Source organism: Somniosus microcephalus, chromosome 15 (assembly GCF_052327205.1).
Source record: "Somniosus microcephalus isolate GS21.2 chromosome 15, FLI_Smic_1.0, whole genome shotgun sequence".
Classification (NCBI taxonomy): Eukaryota; Metazoa; Chordata; class Chondrichthyes; order Squaliformes; family Somniosidae; genus Somniosus; species Somniosus microcephalus.
The window spans coordinates 96236731-96256091 of NC_141001.1; the positions used below are offsets into that span (position 1 = coordinate 96236731).

Genomic DNA, 19361 nt, shown 5'->3' on the forward strand with positions numbered 1-19361 from the left:
TAAAAAAATATATATGTGGATATGTGGAACATTCTTTGTTCCAGTCCTACTCAGGTTCCCTCCCTCACCTCTTTTTCCGGTACATTGATGACTGTATCAGAGCTGTTTCCTGCTTTCGCCCTGAACTATAAAATTTAATTCACTTTGCTTCCAATTTGCACCCGTCCCTCACCTTCACATGCTATATAAATGCAAGTCTTTCTTTCTCTAAGGTGGATGTAAAAGGTCCCACGACACTATTCAAAGAAGAGCACATAAGTTCTCCTGCTGTGCTGGCCAACATTTATCCTTCAACAAACACCACCAAAACCGATTATTATGCACACTTGAGGCCTTCCGAAACCGGTGGGCACCGTGGGGACTGGAGTGCATCGTCACCCCGGGTAATGTAATTAGAATTTAGTTTGATAAGTTTTATTTAAAGTTCTGTTGATTTTCAGTTAATTTACAGTTAATTTGGTTCAATAAAAAGAGGACCAAAACAGATTATCTGATCATTTATCTCATTGCTGTTTGTGGAAAGGTGTTGTGCGCAATTGCCTAGATAACAACAGTAACTACACTTCAAAAGTACTTAATTGGTTGTGGATGGCTTTGGGATGTCCTAAGAATGTGAAAGGCTCTTTATTTTCTTTCTGTAGTTCAAGTTCTATTAACTTGTATACAGTTCTGAGTCCTCAGAGATTTACTTCCCCAAGGACAAAATGATTTCAGTAGCTGCACCAATAAACTTCTGTCAAATGTAAATTATAATAAGCTTGAAATTGTGAAGTTAATGAATTGTAATTGCTGAATACCAAAGTGCAAAAGCAGTAATTTTGACAAGGAAATATTTTATTACATTTCCTGTTTCAGTCTGTTTTATTTTTCATTTTCAAGGTAACCTCATACTGTAAAAATGGAATAGATTCTAATAAATGGTTTTCCGGCAGAGCATCTGAATAGTTTAAACAATGTTACATTGAAGTTTTTTTTGGTCAGCTGGATTTCTGACATGCACAGAAATCCATCACCATACTTCAACCCTGCTGAGAAGTTCACATGGGTAGAGTTCCTGTTTGCCTGATGTGGATTGCACCACACCTCACCTACCTAAGACCAGAAAGCTTAGACATAGGTTGGCAAGAGCCATGGCTTAAGGATCCCCAATAGTGTCAAAGTTTAACTGGCTGAACTACACTGCTACTTATCTAGCTGGTACCATCTTCATTTCTTACTGTATTATCTTGCATGATTATAAAAATTTAACTCATTATGGATTAAAAACATTTTTACATTAAAAATTATTTGTCAATCAGAATGTATTGAAATGATATGAAGTAATCATTTTTTTTATTCGTTCCTGGGATGTGAGCATCGCTGGCAACGCCAGCATTTATTGCCCATCCCTAATTGTCCTTGAGAAGATGGTGGTGAGCTGCCTTCTTGAACTGCTGCAGTCTATGCGGTGAAGGTACTCCCATAGCGCTGATAGGGAGTTCCAGGATTTTGACCCAGCGACGATGAAGGAACGCCGATATATTTCCAAGTCAGGATGGTGTGACTTGGAGGGGAACTTGGAGGTGATGGTGTTTCCATGCGCCTGCTGCCCTTGTCCTTTTAGATGGTAGAGGTCGTGGGTTTGGGAGGTGCTGCCGAAGAAGCCTTGGCGAGTTGCTGCAGTGCATCTTGTAGATGGTACACACTGCAGCCACGGTATGCTAGTGGTGCTTCTTTTTGATGACCCAAATTAACCTTTTTACCTTTTACTTAAACAAATCAACTGTAAATTAATAAAACTTTAAATAAAACTTAACAAATTATATTAAAATTGTGTTGGCCAGGGTGATGATGCACTCCAGTCTCCGTGGCGCCCACCGGTCGCGGAAGGCCTCAAGCGTGCCGGTGGACACCACGTGCTCCATCTCCAGGGCTACCATATGCCAGTGGTGGAGGGAGTGAATGTTTAAGGTGGTAGATTGGGTGCCAATCAAGCGGGCTGCTTTGTCCTGAATGGTGTTGAGCTCCTTGAGTGTTTGTTGGAGCTGCACTCATCCAGGCAAGTGGAGAGTATTCCATCTTCTTACTTGTGCCATGTCGATGGTGGAAAAGCTTTGGGGAGACAAGAGGTGAGACACTTATTATGAACGCAAAATCTGGGACGATATTGTGAGCGCCTCAATAAAAAAAAAGCCTTCGGCAGGGGGCTGCCGGTCGGTGCCCTGTGCGCGGCGCTGTTGGAGGAGCCGCTTTGTGTGTGTGACGAGGTTTGCTCTCGGCTTTGATCAAGCCTCCTGTTTCGCTGACGAGGGTCATGGTGGACGTGTTGCTAGGGCGGCGGGACGCACGGCGTCAGAGGGCGGGGCCGAGTTGAGCCGAGCCGCGAGAAAGTGCCAGAGCGGCGGTGGGAGCGGCAGGGGCCGGTTAGCGAACTGTTGTGTGTCTGCTGGTCTCGGGTACCGCCATGGGCATGTGTCTGCCTTGCTTGGGAGGGGCGGCCGAGGATGTGGTGGAGACGCCGGATCCGGTAAGGAGCGGTGGGGTGGCTGGGTGTCGGCAATGTCTCCGCTGTCAGCGAGAGCCGAGGCCCCAGGCTGGAGAGCCCCGGCTACCTGATGCTGCCCGAGGCTCTTTACTCTGGGCGGCGTTCTTTTCCCATGTGCACGCGCTTGTCCTACATTTTTTTGGGGGGGGAATTTGTGCATTTCATTAGGGATGGGGGGGATTTGTGCATTTCATTAGGGATGGGGGGGGATTTGTGCATTTCATTAGGGATGGGGGGGATTTGTGCATTTCATTTGGGTTGGGGGGGGGATTTGTGCATTTCATTTGGGTTGGGGGGGGATTTGTGCATTTCACTTGGGATGGGGGGGGGATTTGTGCATTTCACTTGGGATGGGGGGGGGATTTGTGCATTTCACTTGGGATGGGGGGGGATTTGTGCATTTCACTTGGGAGGGGGGGGATTTGTGCATTTCACTTGGGATGGGGGGGATTTGTGCATTTCACTTGGGATGGGGGGGGATTTGTGCATTTCACTTGGGATGGGGGGGATTTGTGCATTTCACTTGGGATGGGGGGGGATTTGTGCATTTCACTTGGGATGGGGGGGGATTTGTGCATTTCACTTGGGATGGGGGGGATTTGTGCATTTCACTTGGGATGGGGGGGGATTTGTGCATTTCACTTGGGATGGGGGGGATTTGTGCATTTCACTTGGGATGGGGGGGATTTGTGCATTTCACTTGGGATGGGGGGGGGATTTGTGCATTTCATTTGGGATGGGGGGGATTTGTGCATTTCATTTGGGATGGGGGGGATTTGTGCATTTCATTTGGGTTGGGGGGATTTGTGCATTTCACTTGGGATGGGGGGGATTTGTGCATTTCACTTGGGATGGGGGGGGATTTGTGCATTTCATTTGGGATGGGGGGGATTTGTGCATTTCATTTGGGTTGGGGGGGGGGGATTTGTGCATTTCACTTGGAGGGTTTGGTGGACATTGGATGGCGTCAGATATTCACAGCAAAAACACTTTCCCCTTGTATTTTTTGGTGATTTTAAGGTTTTATTTGCAATAATCTCACCAAAAGTCACGTCGTTTTATTTGTTGTAGCGCAAACTCTTGCTGTTGGCCCCGAAGTGGAGTTTTAGAAGTGGGCTGTTTTTAAAAATGTTCTGTTATTGCACGAGCTGCACCTGTCTGCAAGCCCTCTGATCCCATGAGATGCCGGTTTATTCTCGAGGTTTGTGCTGACGTATTCGCTTTCGCACCCGACTGCTCACCCCCTGCATCACTGTTTTTGTAATAATGTCAAATAATTTGGATAATTTAAAACCAAACACAAGTTTACCTCCATGTAGGCAATGGCATGGAATATTTTTGGTGTTTTTTGCTTAGCCTAGCAAATGTGTTGACATTGTAGCACCTGGTTCAGTCTTGGTGTATTTTGATGAGCTGACTCAAGGCATCTAGACTATATGAACTAGAAAAATGGTAAACAGTATGGAGAGAATAAGGCCAATAGTTTGAGTGTACTGGTAGGTACTTTTGCTTTTATGCCAGGATAAAGGTTAATGCCTTTTTCTATCGACAGCAAAATAATAGATTCTGTCCAAGCTTTTGGTCATCGGCTCTAATCTCCTTATGCGGCTCGTCAAATTTTGATTGACGCTCCCGTGAGGTGCCTTGGAACGGTTTACTATGTTCAAGGCACTATATAAATACAAGTTGTCTAGAAAACCCAATTTGTCTCATTTTGTGTTCTAGGTTTTATTGTATTCTTGCATTACATAAGTGTCTTTTACTTGCTCCTTGAACCCTACCTTCTGAGAATGAAATTACACCAAAGGGTTAAATACCTATTCACGAGTGACGTGTATAATTCCACTAATTACGCTGTGTGCTTTGTAGAACACTTAATCATAATTCATCTAAGCTGCTCAGTCTGTCATTTTAAATGCACTCTGCAAACTGTAGCTCTTGCAGTTCAACCAAAGCAGTGTATATTCTTGGCAGTCAGTTGAAGAATCTGATCCATTTTTGGGGTACATATAAATTGTGAAGCTAAAATATCATCTGATCTAAGATTTAATTACATTATTTAATTCACTCCCAGATAGTTCCTATTTTTATGTTAACATTGGAAATTCTATTTTCTTGCCATCATAATAAAAGAGAGACTTGCATTTTTATAGCACCTTTTGTGACCACCGGATGTCCCAAAGTACTTTACAGCCATTGAAGTACTTTTTGAAGTGTAGTCACTGTTGTAATGTAATGTAGAAAACTCGGCAGTCAATTTGCACACAGCGAACTCCCACAAACAGCAGTGTGATAATGACCAGATAAACTTTCTTTTTTAGCACTGTTGGTTGAGGGATAAATATTGGCCAGGACATCTGCTCTTCTTTGAAATAGTGCCATAGGATCTTTTGCGTCCACCTGAGAGAGCAGAGGAGGGCCTCGGTTTAATGTCTCATCCGAAAGACGGCAGCTCCGACAGTGCAGCACTCCCTCAGTAATACACTGGAGTGTCAGTCTAGATTTTTGCGCTCCAGTCTCTGGAGTGGGACTTGAACCCACAATCTTCTGGCACAGAGGCGAGGGTGCTACCAACTGAGCCACAGCTGACATTTTGTCCCTAAGTGTAGGCCCATCTGCACTTAGCGTAGGCTGGAAGACCAAAGGCAAGTGATGCAATTCCCAAGGTATTAATGACCGTGACAAATAACCTGAAGCTATACAACATCACATGACCAGTCTTGTGTAATTATATTATTTGGTGCCAGGGTAAACAAAGCAAATGCTTGATTGCTGAACTTGCATGGTGTCTGCTGCGATCTGAACTCCTTTGTTGGTTTGCATGCTTAGTAACTTTGAGGTATTGTGCTGTATTTTCACAATGCCAACATAAATTTTATAAACAAGCTTTTATATATTGTAGTAAAATCCCATAATTTAAACTGTTTTAGGCAAACATGAGCAAAAGATGCATCAATTGGAGAATAAACCACAATGTGATCAGGTTAGATACTGCAGTTCATGAAAGAAAAGATTAGGCCATAGTACCCTAACTGGACTGGGGGCAAAGACTTGCTTTACAGTGGAAAATTGCCCAGGTATGTCCTGTCCACAAAAAGCAGGACAAATCCAATCCAGCCAATTACTGCCCCATCAGTCTACTCTCAATCATCAGCAAAGAGATGGAAGGTGTCGTCAATAGTGCTATCAAGCGGCACTTACTCACCAATAACCTGCTCACCGATGCGCAGTTTGGGTTTCACCAGGACCACTCGGTTCCAGACCTCGTTACAGCCTTGGTCCAAACATGGACAAAAGAGCTGAATTCCAGAGGTGAGATGCGAGTGACTGCCCTTGACATCAAGGCAGCATTTGACCGAGTGTGGCATCAAGGAGCCCTAGTAAAATTTAAGTCAATGGGAATCAGGAAAACTCTCCACTGGCTAGAGTTATACCTTGCTCAAAGGAAGATGGTTGTGGCTGTTGGAGGCCAATCATCTCAGCCCCAGGACATTGCTGCAGGAGTTCCTCAGGGCAGTGTCTTGGGCACAACCATCTTCAGCTGCTTCATCAATGACCTTCCCTCCATCATAATGTCAGAGTGGGGATGTTTGCTGATTATTGCACAGTGTTCAGTTCCATGCCTGTATGCAGCAAGACTTGGACAACATTCAAGCTTGGGCTGATAAGTTACAAGAAACATTCGTGCCACAAGTGCCAGGCAATGACCATCTACAACAAGAGAAAGTCTAACCACTGCCCCTTGACATTCAGTGGCATTACCATCGTCAAATTCCCCACCATCAACATTCTAGGGGTCACCATTGACCAGAAACTTAACTGGACCAGCCACATAAATACTGTGGCAACAAGAGCAGGTCAGAAGCTGGGTATTCTGCGGCGAGTGACTCATCTCCTGACTCCCCAAAGCTTTTCCACTATCTACAAAGCACAAGTCAGGAGTGTGATGGAATACTCTCTACTTGCCTGGATGAGTGCAGCTCCAACAACGTTCAAGAAGCTCGACACCATTCAGGAGAAACAGCCCACTTGATTGGCACTCCATCCACCACAGGCGTACCGTCTACAAGATGCACTGCAGCAACTCGCCAAGGCTTCTTTGACAGCAGATCCTAAACCCGCGACCTCTACCACCTAGAAGCACAAGGGCAGCAGACGCATGGGAACACCACTACCTCCAAGCCACACACCATCCTGACTTGGAAATATATTGCTGTTCCTTCATCGCCGCTGGATCAAAATTCTGGAACTACCTACCTAACAGTACTGTGGGGGTACCTTCACCACATTGACTGCAGTGGCTCAAGGAGACAACTCGCCACCACCTTCTCGAGGGCAATTAGGGATAGGTAGTAAATGCTGGTCCTGTCAGCGATGCCCACATCCCATGAATGAATACATTTAAAAAAAATTAAAAAAAAGACAAATCCTTTATAAAACACTGGTTTGGCCGCAACTGGAGTAATGTGGCCAATTCAGGGCACCACACTTTATGAAGGATGTCAAGGCCTTGGAGAGGGTGCAGAGGAGATTTACTGGAACGCTACTAGGGATGCAGGACTTCAGTTACATGGAGAGACCAGAGAAGCTGGGATTGTTCTCCTTTTAGAGCAGAGAAGGTTAAGAGGAGATTTGATCGAAGTGTTCAAAATCATGAAGGGTTTTTCCATAGTAAATAAGGAGAAATTATTTCCAGTGGTAGAGGGGTCAGTAACCTGAGAACACAGATTTAAGGTAATTGGCAAAAGACCCAGAGGTGACATGAAAAAAGCAGCAAGTTATGATCTTGAATGCACTGCCTGAAAGGTGGAAGCAAATTCAATAGTAACTTTCAAAAGGGAATTTGATAAATATGTGAAGGGGGAAAAGTTTGCAGGGCTGTGGGGAAAGAGCCGGGGAGTGGGACTAATTGGATAGCTCTACCAAAGAACCAGCACAGGCACGGTGGGCCAAATCCTGTATCATTTTATGATTCTATGAATGGTAAACTTTTCTGCAGCTAATATGAAAAATAAATATACCTGTATGTTTGGACAATTATGCCTTCCCTCATTTGTAGTTTCCATTTTGTGCTACATTGAGCTATGCCTGTAGTAAATGTCGATCCTTGTACAATAACCATTAACTTAATATTCAATAAGCTGCATCCTTATCACTTTGGGGCTTTGCTTCATAAAAGACCAACAACGTTCCCATTGTTAATGACGACAGCATCCAACAACAGGCATTAAAAAAAAAATACTTGTGGATAAACTGCAGTATTATTCCACTCCACCCCTATCTTTCCATTAAAAAAAAAAGTAAATGATACATGCTTTTATATAACCAATGTTTTTAAAAGCTGACCATTGTTCGAAATCTAACTTCAATTTGCTGCCTCCCCTTGACGGCAAATAGGTTAGAAGTTTGCTATATGTAGGAATTGTCCGTACTGCATTCTAGATGAAGAAAGATGCTTAGAGTTTGCTATAACATTCAAATAGCTATTGAGGTCAGTGAAGTATCCTAGTATGGGTAAGACATGCTGTAACCTACAAGGCTACGGACCCAGAGCTGGAAGTGGGATTAAGCTGGATCGCTCTTTTTCGGCTGACACAGACACAATGGGCTGAATAGCTTCCTCCTGTACTGTAAATTTCTATGATTCTATGACTGGATTGGGGCAATGATGTATTGTGGATGGGCTCTAGAATTCCTCTTCAATAAGCTTTTCTTTTGGGCAGTTGGGTGCTTGGTATCTATGGAAATTCATGACCGTGTTTTACAACTTTAAATAAACGACTGAGAAATCTACCTAAGTAACGTTTCTGTTTGCCTGACATGGCGTGCACAGTTCTTCCCAGCAAGGACAAACCCATTTGCTTTAACTCAGGAAAAAACAGGCTCAAGTTGGCATGAGCGAAGGATTCAAGTGTGCAGAGGTTTTGCTGGAGTTTAATCAGCTAAAACTGCTCATCTTATTGGTCTAGGGCAATAATGAGTTCCCTGCTGGTTGTCCAGCTAGGACCATCCTGCTTTTTTAGGGCATTGGCTTACAGGATTATCTGGAACTGCATGGGAAGTATACCTACCCTCCTGAGTTACAGTTCTACCACTTGTCACACCCTTGCAGGCTTACCAGTGAGCTGATCATTGACATCCTCCTGGGGTACTGTAGACCTGCCAAGCTCGGGTAAAGGATTACAGGATCAACTAGGTTCCATTATTGAAAGCTTTAGGAAAAGATGAAGCTAATGGACCAAGATTAGTTATTAATTGTGATCTGAAATCAGGAGCAACGTAATTAGAATTATAGGAAACTGCTCCACAAAGTTGGCCATCCTTATTATTTACAAGCTGATGAGTTTTGAATTAATTTTGTCTACCTAGGAGATCAGAAGAAGGCAACTAGCAGAAGCTGCTGAGAAGCGTCAGAAAGAGGTAAGAATATTCATTAGTGTTCTGTTTTCCTGAAATACATTGACAACTTGATGCAGGACTGGGCTGATCAAAATGTACTTGATAAGTATCGTGCTTCTTGTACCACTTCTTCCCTGTCATAGTTTGTTAATAACACTTTGTTAGAGAACAGTAATGTCACAAGATCTATTATAAAATAAATGATAAACTATCAGCACTATTCAGGCTGTTTAAAATGGGAGACATTTAAAGGGCAGTGGACAGTCTTCGCAAAGACAACTTAGGGAGGACAGCAGTGACGGTGCTGAACATGAAAAGTAAGTCTGGATTGATCAGTAAATTGTAAGTATGACAACACAAAAAATACAACGTTTGGCAAGTTGTGTGCATCTAGTATTTCCTATTGCAAGTAGGGATAAGTGGGATGCAAAAGTGCTGATAGTTTATCAAGTAAGTGTGATAGTTATCAAGTGCATGCTATGTGTAAGACCGTAGATATAATGCTTAGATTAAATAATATCTTGCATTATCTCCATGTGAAACGCTTTACAAAATGGATCACATTTGGGGTGCGGTGACTCTTTTGTAAAGGTGACAGTTACCGACTGCAAGTTGCAATGACCAGGTAATTTTATTTTGATGGTATTTGTCGGAGCAACGTTGGCCAGGGTACTACGAGAACTGCTTGCTCCTCTTTGAATCGTGCCGTGGCATCTTTAACTTTCACCTGAGCATGCTCGCAATTGTTATCTTTGTCTCATCTGAAGGACAATGTCACTGCTAATACAACAGTAGCTCAGTATTTACTGGAATGTCCACCTAGACTGAGCTTGTGCTATACTATGGAACTTGAAGACCCAGGGACTGAGATGCTGCCAAATTTGGGGGTGGGGTGGAATTGGAAGCATCTCCTGACCCCACCCCACCCTGACTCTTTTTGCTGAGCTAGGTAAACTGATGGTCAACAGTCCAAAACATAGAGTTTTGACCCTCCACAACTGCTGGTGCTGTTTCTGTCCAGGGCAAGTTCAGATGATAGTGCTTTGGATCACAGTCATAGAAACCTTCCGCCCACCAAAAAGATCACCAAGCACACAATCAAACTACAGGAAACTTTCTGGTATCCGGCACGGACGGGACCGACGTGGTGCCGGTTCATCAACAATTCCGGATAACCGAACGCTATAGTAAAAGATACGGAGCTCAGAGCTCCGTATAAAGCAACAAACCCTGTTGCAACAGCTTCAAAACAATCGGCACAAGTTGCAAGCGTCTCTGTAGCTTAGCAACAGCTTCAGCTACACCCTTGCACAGCAACAAATCAATTAAAAAAAGTAACTAAAAGTAAAAAAAGTTACCTGAACCGACTCCTGAATTTTGCCGATGGATAGAGCGTTCTGGTTATTTAGGGGCCGGCTAATCGAAAGTTTCCTGTAGATCCAACACACCGTCTCTCAAATCCCCTGATTTATTATTTGGGGATCCTCCTCACTTCCACCAATGGTACATCCTGAGGTGGCAGCTAAACAACAAAGGCACATGTAAACAGGATGTCTGTGGGGTAAAAAATTTAAATTTTCTGATACAAAGCTATTTGGTAGGGTAATGAGGATATTGGTTATCCTTTCTAGTCATTAACTTGGGGGGGGGGGGGCGGAAAAGAAAATAATCGGGGGATAAATAATGGAAGGTATAGATCAGGTCTTGAAAATAATGAAAAGGTAGAGCCTCAAATGGAAGCTATTTAATATTTAATTTGAATAATGAATATAGGACTAGAGGACACAAGTCCAAAAATCACAAACTTCGAGCAGAATTAGACATTAGAGAACAGTTTATTTTCCTCTGCTCTTCCCATTCGCCAACTCCCCACAGGATAGTCGACATTTTAGAACCGATTTTTCAAGTTAAAAGTTGATTGCAAGTCATTTAATGCTTTTAATACTTTATTGATGACTATTGGGAAGTGGAAATTGAGGATTATAGCAATATTAACAGCACTGCTTGATTTTCTTTCTCCTAAAGAAGAAATGGGAGGGAGCTAGAAGCAATGTTCCCTCTAAAGTACGCGCGACCGTGAAGTAATCTGAAAGGTCCCGTGCAGGCCGCTCACCGGCTTTTACAGTGTAAATACCACGCATGCGTAGAAATTTAAAGGGACTGTGCATTAAAAGAAACAGGCCGCACAGAACAAACTTAGTTTCCAGGGAACATTGAAGTAGAGAGGTCAACAGATGATGCAGGGACTAGGGGAGACAAGCAGGTGATCGACAATCACCCGTGGGCTTTGAGCGCAGCGGGCTTTTTCTGACTCTCAATTTTCACGTATTCTACTTCTCGCTGTTGTATTCACCCACAAACCATTGTGTTCAACTTACTTTTAAGAAATGTTTTCAAAATTCCTAGTGACACATACTAGTGGTCTGTGAACACAGACCAAAGTATTCCTAGGCTGTACTTTCCAGAATGTCAGGTTTTGATCTTTGAAGAAGAGACTGTTTTAAAATTGCCAGTGGCTAGTCTACATTATGCCTATAATAATATCTTTACAAAGTAAAATAACATAGATGTTGTATCATGTTGTATGGTTGTGCTATAAGCCAGAAATCTCCATTCCTGACTCTGGCCTCTTGTGCTGCCCTCCTCCCTTCACCCTACTGTTGGTGGCCATGCCTTCAACCGTTTAGTTCTATCTGGATTTTCCTCCCTAAACCCAGCTACCACCCTCTTTTTCCGCCCCCCCCCCCCCCCCTTTAAGACCCTCCTTAAAACCAACCTTTTTTAAAGTTACTAGGTACCCCTCCGAATATCTTTTTTGGTTTGGTGCCCATTTGTGTCCGATTGCCCCTCTGTGCAGAGCTTGAGGATGTTTTCCACGTTAAAGGCACTATATAAGTTCAAGGTGTTGCAATATTTGAGTGTGGCCAGTTGCTTCTGTGAAGTAGACCAAGTATGGATATAGGGGGCAATTTTACATGGGACAGGAACCCTTGCTGCCAATGTGTGTTGGAATTGTAGGCATGCTGCTCATGATTTTCTGATGTATTGACAGCAGGTGAGGTTCCTCATCACCCAAAAGAAAGTTCCTCAAAGGCTTTTTTTTTAATGGATTGACGAGGAATTTTCAACTTTTTTTAAAAAAAGCCTTCCAGATCTGTAAATTTACTTTTTTTTTAAAGCGTAGATACAGTACTATGCAAAATGTATTTGGCCCCATCCAAAGTGTTTTCCTTGGAGATTTGTTTTAGATTTTGAGTAGTACCTTCAGTGATGTATTTAATATTTGAAAATTTCTCTTTCTGGAAAGAATGTGCAAAGAGGCGTTAAGAATCCAGAATCTGTGGAGCGAAAGAAGAAGAAGCAGGAGGAGATTGAAAAGCAGCAGAAGAATTCCACACCTACAGGAGGTGGCGGCCTCCGGGTGAGAGAACATTCATACTGTGTACAGTGAGGTGCCTCCCAGTCACAATGAGTGGGACTTCACCAGTTGGCCATTAAATAACTGGTGGATTGGGGGCTGCTGGTTATGGGTACGGGTTTGAGCTCTTACTTTGGAGGCAGGCCTGGTTTAAAAAAAAAAAAAGTCGGTATTTATTTCCGGTACCTAAAGGCCCAATTATAGTGGGCCAGATTTTCCTGTCAAAATAACGGTGAGGCTAATGGCATTCGCTGTTATATCTGTGTAAATGGCACATTTTCAGGTGGGGAGCAGATGCGAGATTAAATGCCAATATCCAAAAGTTGGCGACAGAGTTGCGGCGCTCCGCCATTCGCGAAAGCAGCATCTCTCTGTCTGCCTCACCACTGACGTGCATTGAATGGTGTGAAGTTGCTGGATTTGCGCGGTCGACACGAGCTAAACTCGCCACAGAAAGTTAAGTCTGGTCATTCCAAGCACAAGTACCCTTTTAACGATGCAATAATTAATTACTGCCAATCAACCTCTCTGGCACTGAAAATTAGCTATTAGAAGTGTGGAGTCTCATTCCTTCAGGCTTTAATTGTTGGAGATTTTTTTAAATGTCAAATTTTAAATTGGGGAAAAAAAAGAACTTTCCTTTTCTGTCTCTTTCTATCTAATCCAATCTTTCTTCCCCTCTCTTTCTCTTTCTATTTCTGTACCTGATTTGACAATGAATTCACCCACTCTATAATTTACACTTCCTTCTCCGTCCTTCCTCTGTATTTCTCAATCCTTCAATCTGATTGGTTGCGTCGGTAACGCAGTTGGTTGCCCTGTTCGCTCCGGTCCCAGATGCCGTTTCCCTCGCTATCAGCTCGCACTTCAAATACCTAAACATGCATGAACAAGTCTAATTAACAGTAGATGCCATTAGATGCCCTGCTACAGCAAAATCTGGGCCAGTAACTGCATGACAAAGGTGCTTAATTTGAGTGAATGTGCATGTATTTTACACACTCTGTTCTTTGCTGCAAAGTTATTTGCATGCTGAATTCCTTTGTAAAAGCAATTTGAATAATCAACTGAATGCAGACATTCCTGTTGGTTGAAATTGAGGCTCAGAGTAGAGATGCAAAGGTGGCTGAATAATTTATGTGACCCTTTATTAAATGTACAGAAGAAAAAACAGCCTGATCCGGATCTAAAAGTCTGTGTGAAGGGGAAAGGCCATGAAAATGCAAGGGGCTTTCCATACCACCCCCCGCCCCCCCCCCAACAAAAAAAACCCCTGATAATTTACATCCTTACGGAAATCTCGCTAGCTTTTCTTCAGTAAATTCAGCAGGCTGCACTGAACTTCATTTATTATCTCGCAATTCTTTGTGGATCAAGATTAGAATTCACTGTAATCTTTAAAACTCTCAAACATTGAGATGCATGTTTTTGTGTGGGATCACAAACTGTTTTGTGCATTTGTGTTAAAAATATTAAATAGATGTAGCAGCTGTGTTGTAGGTAGTGAAAGCAGACATTGGCATGTGAAGAAATGAGTGACTCCGAGCACACACTGGTGCAGAGAACGTGAGCCAGTGCTTACTGGGGCAAGAAGAGTGAGTGAATAAAAGGATGCAGAGGAAGATGATAAACAGGAACATTTATTCTTTGTACTGGTTTAATTGTTTTTGTGGAGTGATCACAAAGGACTTCTAACAGAACACTGTGTTGCTGACCTTCAAAAGTGACTTGAACCGGCCTGTGAAATTTCAGTAGCAGAGAATTTAAAAATACATTGTGAACCTGTTTTGCTCGAATTCCACTTCACTCTGAGCCTGACTCCAAATTTAGGCTACAAACGCTTTGTATTCATGCAAAGCAAAACTGCTTGGCGAGTAAATGCTCACTCAAACTGCTGGTTTTTTTGGTCACACTATTGCAAAATGAATCTTTTTTTCCCTTTTGGTCTGCACATCTGGCAGTTCTGAAAATTGAATCATTTTGGGAGAGGAAAATAACAACAACTTTGTCTTTATATAGGAACTTAAAACATAGAAAACCACTCCAGGTTACTTCACAAGGTGTAAGGGAAAGAAATGGATACCGAGCCAAAGAAGGAAATATCAGGAGGGGTGACCAAAAGCTTGGTCAGAGGTGGGTTTTAAGGATGGTTTTGAAGCAGAAGAGGAAGGTGAAGGGATTTAGGGAGGGAATTCTGTAAAGCATGGATCCTATCTGTCTGAAGGTATGGCCTCCAACATTGTGGGGGCAAGGGGTGGAGGGGGAATGCGCAAGAGGCCAGAGTCGGAAGAATAGTGTGTTCTGGGGGGGGTTGGGTGGTGGTGTAGTGCTGGAAAAGGTTAGCAATGGGGAGGGATTTAACCATAAGGATGACGATTTTAAATGTGAATAATTGGCGGGCTGGGAGCCAAAATGCCATTGAGGGCAGAAGTGATGGGTGAACGGGACTTCAGGCAGGCTAGGAAATGGGCAGCAGAGTTTTGGATGAGCTGAAGTTTATATAAAGTGGAGGATAGAAGAATGTTCAGGAGACCATTGGAATAGTCAAGTCTGGTGGCTACACTGGCATGAATGAGGGCTCCAGCAACAGATGGGCTGATTTAGGGGGTGGAGATAGAAGTAGGTGCTCTTTGTGATGGCAAGGATATCGTGTTAGAAGCTTGGCTTAGGGTTGAATAGGACATGGAGGTTGCGGACAGTTTGGTTCAGCCTAAAATAGTTGCCAGGGAGGGGGCTGGTATCGTGGTGAGGCTGTGGAGTTTGTGGCAGTGGGCTGACGATGGCTTCAGTCTTCCAATGCTTAGCTGGAGGAAATTGTTGCTCATTCAAGACTGGATGTCAGACAAGTATTCTGACAGCACCGAGGCAATGCTGGGGTCACGAGAGGTAGAGCAGGGTATTATCGGCCTAATGTGGAAGCTGACTCCATGTCTGTGGATGATGTTGCCAAGGGGTACCATACAGATAGGAAGAGAAGAGAGCCAAGGCTGAGAAGCCATTGTTGGAGATGGATAGGTATAAGTGTGGAACCAAACAAGGGTCTCACTGAACTGGACAGCGGAGGAGAGGCGTTGGAGGAGGATATTGTGGTTGACTCTATTGAAGGCTGCAGAGAGGAGGAGGGCTAATACAGCATGGTCACAGTAACGGAGAATGTTTAGAGCAATTTCAGGGATGTGGGGGATGGAAACCTGATTGGAGAGATTCAAACATGGAATTGCAGGAGAGATGGGCACAGATCTGGGAAGTGACAACCTGTTTGAGAGGAAAAGGTGGTCAGACATTTTCAACTACGTATTCCAGACAGGCTATGGCATTGTAGGTATTGCAAATAAAGTGTAAAATACTCCATATCATCTGTCTTTTATTCCATTAAATAATAGAGAATGAAAACTGATGAAGCTGAGTGAGGTATGGCATTTAACATACGCATGACCCTCTAATCCTGAAATCACAAGACAGCCATGTGCAGTGTTATTCAGAAGCATATAAAGAGCAGAATGTGTAAAGGCCATCTACCAACCAAGTTCATGCCATTCAGAGTATGTAGATTACTATTCTATCGTGGGCTCGCTCTTTTCTGCCCTTGCTCCTCAGCCTCCACATGGTGATCCTCTAAGAATACCAAGTCCCTTCACATTGCTCACCTGGGGAAACACATCAAGCACAATAATATCTCTGCAATCCTCAATTCTGCTTTTCAACACATTGACCCTCTTAAGGCATCAATTGACCCCAAGCCAGCTCCTTATCTGGAAATCTGTTTCACTTGTTCATTATTCTGTGGTTGGGGGTAATGTATTTTCTAATCTCTAACATTGCTTGAGGTTTGTGAATTTTGAACTTATCTTTGAATGTTGTACTCTTGTCCTCTAGTCCTGCACTGACTGTCAGAACTTAAGTAGCTTGCTTACTTCAACCTTATCTGTACCTTTCCTTATTTTAAAGACTCTGGGGTAGAAATTCTGGGGGTTGGGGGGGTAGAAGGCTGGGTGGGGGGCGATTACAGCCAGTGTTATTTAAATGTGAGGTCAGGAGGAATGTTCCTGCTTCTCCTGGCTCTACGTTCAGGTAAGTAAATTTCCCAAACTTTTCTTTTTGGTAGCAGATGGTCCCAACATCGGTTTCAGTGAGTGCGGCTGACGCGGGCACCGACTGCCTGAGGGTAAACCAATCTCACAATGTGGGCCTCACACAGGTGTTCAGCTCCTTATTTGCATATGCAAAGGGCAGAATGCCCGTTTCGGGCGTGGGCAATGTATGACATTTTTTTCAGGCACTAACCAGCCTAAAAAGCCCCCAACGTGGTGGGTCTCTTAAGCATCCCTGATTTTAATCACTCAACCATTGGTGGCTGTGCCTTCAGCTGCCAAGGCCTTAAGCCCTGGAATTGCCTCCCTAAACCTCTCCGCCTCTTTCCTCTTTAAGATGCTCCTGAAAACCTTTCTCTTTGACCAAGCTTTTGGTCATCTGTCCAATATCTCCTTTTGTAGCTTGGTGTCAAATTTTTGTTTTATAACGCTCCTGTACAGAGCCTTGGGACGTTTTACTACGTTAAAGGCGCTATATAAATACAAGTTGTTGTTAGGTGGTGCACTTCAGGCTGGAAATGTGCATGTGCTGCAAAGCAGGCTGTGCAGCTGAATTTATAGGCTTTGGATTACATGTCTTTGTCTTTACTGCAAGCAAATCAAATTTAATGCAACAAAGTCCCAGAAAGGATGGATGGAGTATTGCCAAAGTAGCATTGACTTCACCGTCCCTGTTACTGATGGATCATTCCTCTCTCCGCTTTTTCTAATGGATGTTTGTCCTTTTTGAGTTAGGGTTTGTGTCACATAGTCACAGAGTTTGGAAATTACAAATGAAAATATTTTAAATAGGAAGTTAAGCAGATGGCTAATCATTTGTTTGTTCCCATTCTGTTTGAGGATGTTGAGTAGGGCGTTTTGTGTTTCTCCAACTTTAACATCTGTATTGAACGGTATTTCCTTAATGAGTTTCCCTGATGTAAAATTATCCTGGCGGTGAGTTTTTCCATCAGTTTTGCTGAACTCAGGAGATTGTGCTTTCCGGGTACCCACCTGCCACTTGCTGCTGTTTGGTGTGATTGAAATAACTGCTGAGACTTCCAACTGCTCACAACCTAATATGTGATGGGTTCCCCCACCCCCCCCCCCCCCCCCCCCATTTGGAAGTAAAACAAAATAAAACCTGCTTGCTAATGTAACCAATCATGGATATGTATTTAGCCTGTTCCTTTACAGGTTAGCTGGTGGCCTTGTGCATCACACACAAGCTGCCTGCTCCCAATGTAAAGCTTAGTCATTGTTTAATCACCTTTCCTCTTCTCTCTCTTCCCCCTCTTTTCCCCCCCCTTACCACTTTAGATTATTTATTTTGGGACCTATGGTATTGACTGTGGAAAGTAAGGAAATACAACTTAATAGCTTGTGTTTTATATAAGAAAGATACTTGTAGTGCATGTGTTTAAGCAACCAAGAATCTGATGTTCTGAGGCTGCAGACTCTGGCGTGGTATTATGCACCATAATGTTATGTACATTGCTGAAATCATTACATTGTCTAAATAATTGTATTTTCTTTTTAAATTCCAGTGGCAGGTTGGTTAAAGAATCTGAAGAACTGATCGAAGACGGTCTTCAATATTGCCAGTGTAGCATTGACCTTGCTGACCCCATCACTGAGAGGTTCATGTTCTCTGCGTGGCTTTCGGTGTTGTGTGGTTAGAAAGATCCAGAAATGTGCCATCCTTCGCATTGAATGTTCTGTACAAAGGCTTTCTGTATTCCTACAGAAGTGTACATGTTTCTTCCAGTAATTTAAAAAAACCTATCTATTAACGTTTAAAACACTTAGCCAATCCAGTCATTTTTAAGAAACCATGGATACTATTCGTGGCTTGGATGTTGCAGTTCCGCAGGGTCCTTTGGTTTGCATTTGTTTTTACCAGAGATTGTATTGCTCGATGTTTCCTCTCTGTATTGCCATTATTTATAAACCAGTGTAGCTACCAATTGTGGATTTTTGTAGATAATTCAGCTGCAGCTTTATTGGGCAAGGTTTTCTATATTTATAAACGCTTGACTTTCTAAACCTTTGTGCCTTGGATATAATGTGGGGAGATGTGTGAAAATATGCTTTCTTTTAATGCTATAGCTTGTGTTTATTAAAATATTTAGCATCCCTTTTGGAGCTTGTTTTAATTTATTGTACTGACGTTTATTAGCTGCTGCAATTGTAGACTTTACCGGGCCAGATCTCTACATTCAACTACCTCTAAATATATGTACTCAACCCATTTAGGAAAAATACATTTTTTAGAACTAAATAAAACTATTTGTAGTATTGATTACATGTTTTTACCTGATTATACTTTGGAAATATTAATTATGTATAAATATTTGATATTCCTTGCACTAGTAAAGCAAATCCCAATATAAGTGCTTGTCCTCAGTGATTCAATCACAGGACTCCGCTGTTTGTCACTGACCATCGCGACAGCTGTTGGTAAAAGAATATGGAGGGTGTTTATTGTGTCCCTCTGTATTGTACAGAAGATACAGCCTATAGTGTCTTCCAAGGTAGATCATTTTCTTTTGCCAACTTTGTCCTCTTAGGTGCTGGCTGCTGCTGAGGTGCATTTCTACAGGTGACCATTGACACCTTATCCAAGCGGCCATACTTTGTTGAAACCGAGAGAGTGTGTTGCCAGGGTATGTTTCTGCAGTGTTGCTGCTGATCTTGATGATGTCCTCGCTGGCATCCACACACAGCACTTTCTGAGAGGAGGTCACAATAGCTAATTCTGGCTAATTATACTTTTTCTTGCCCAGCACTGGGCTGATTGTCCTGCCATCCCGGCTAAAAACGGCTATCTAGGAACCCGAGCTGGGCCTTGGCTTAGTTACCTGCTACCTTTATCAACTGGGCCATTGGGGGAGCAGTGTGTACATTTTGAATTTTTTCCTGGTACTGTTAGATGTGCAGGTAGTTCTCT

At 43.0% G+C, this 19361-nt stretch overlaps 1 protein-coding gene across 1 annotated transcript; it reads left to right on the top strand.

Moving 5' to 3' along the window:
• The first annotated feature begins 2321 nt into the window (after positions 1–2321).
• svip (small VCP interacting protein) lies at positions 2322–18548 on the top strand. Its single transcript, XM_086008132.1, has 4 exons — positions 2322–2506; positions 8894–8944; positions 12231–12344; positions 17959–18548. The coding sequence occupies exons 1-4, from the start codon at positions 2444–2446 to the stop codon at positions 17971–17973; spliced, it is 243 nt and encodes an 80-aa protein (XP_085864258.1). The 5' UTR covers positions 2322–2443; the 3' UTR covers positions 17974–18548.
• The last annotated feature ends 813 nt before the right edge of the window (positions 18549–19361 follow it).

Bases quoted from the DNA above. Each gene is read 5' to 3' on its own strand.
- svip (XM_086008132.1), top strand. From the start codon at position 2,444: ATGGGCATGTGTCTGCCTTGCTTGGGAGGGGCGGCCGAGGATGTGGTG. The intron at 2,507-8,893 runs GTAAGGAGCGGT...TTGTCTACCTAG, and splicing joins TGGTGGAGACGCCGGATCCG to GAGATCAGAAGAAGGCAACT. The intron at 8,945-12,230 runs GTAAGAATATTC...CTTTCTGGAAAG, and splicing joins CTGAGAAGCGTCAGAAAGAG to AATGTGCAAAGAGGCGTTAA.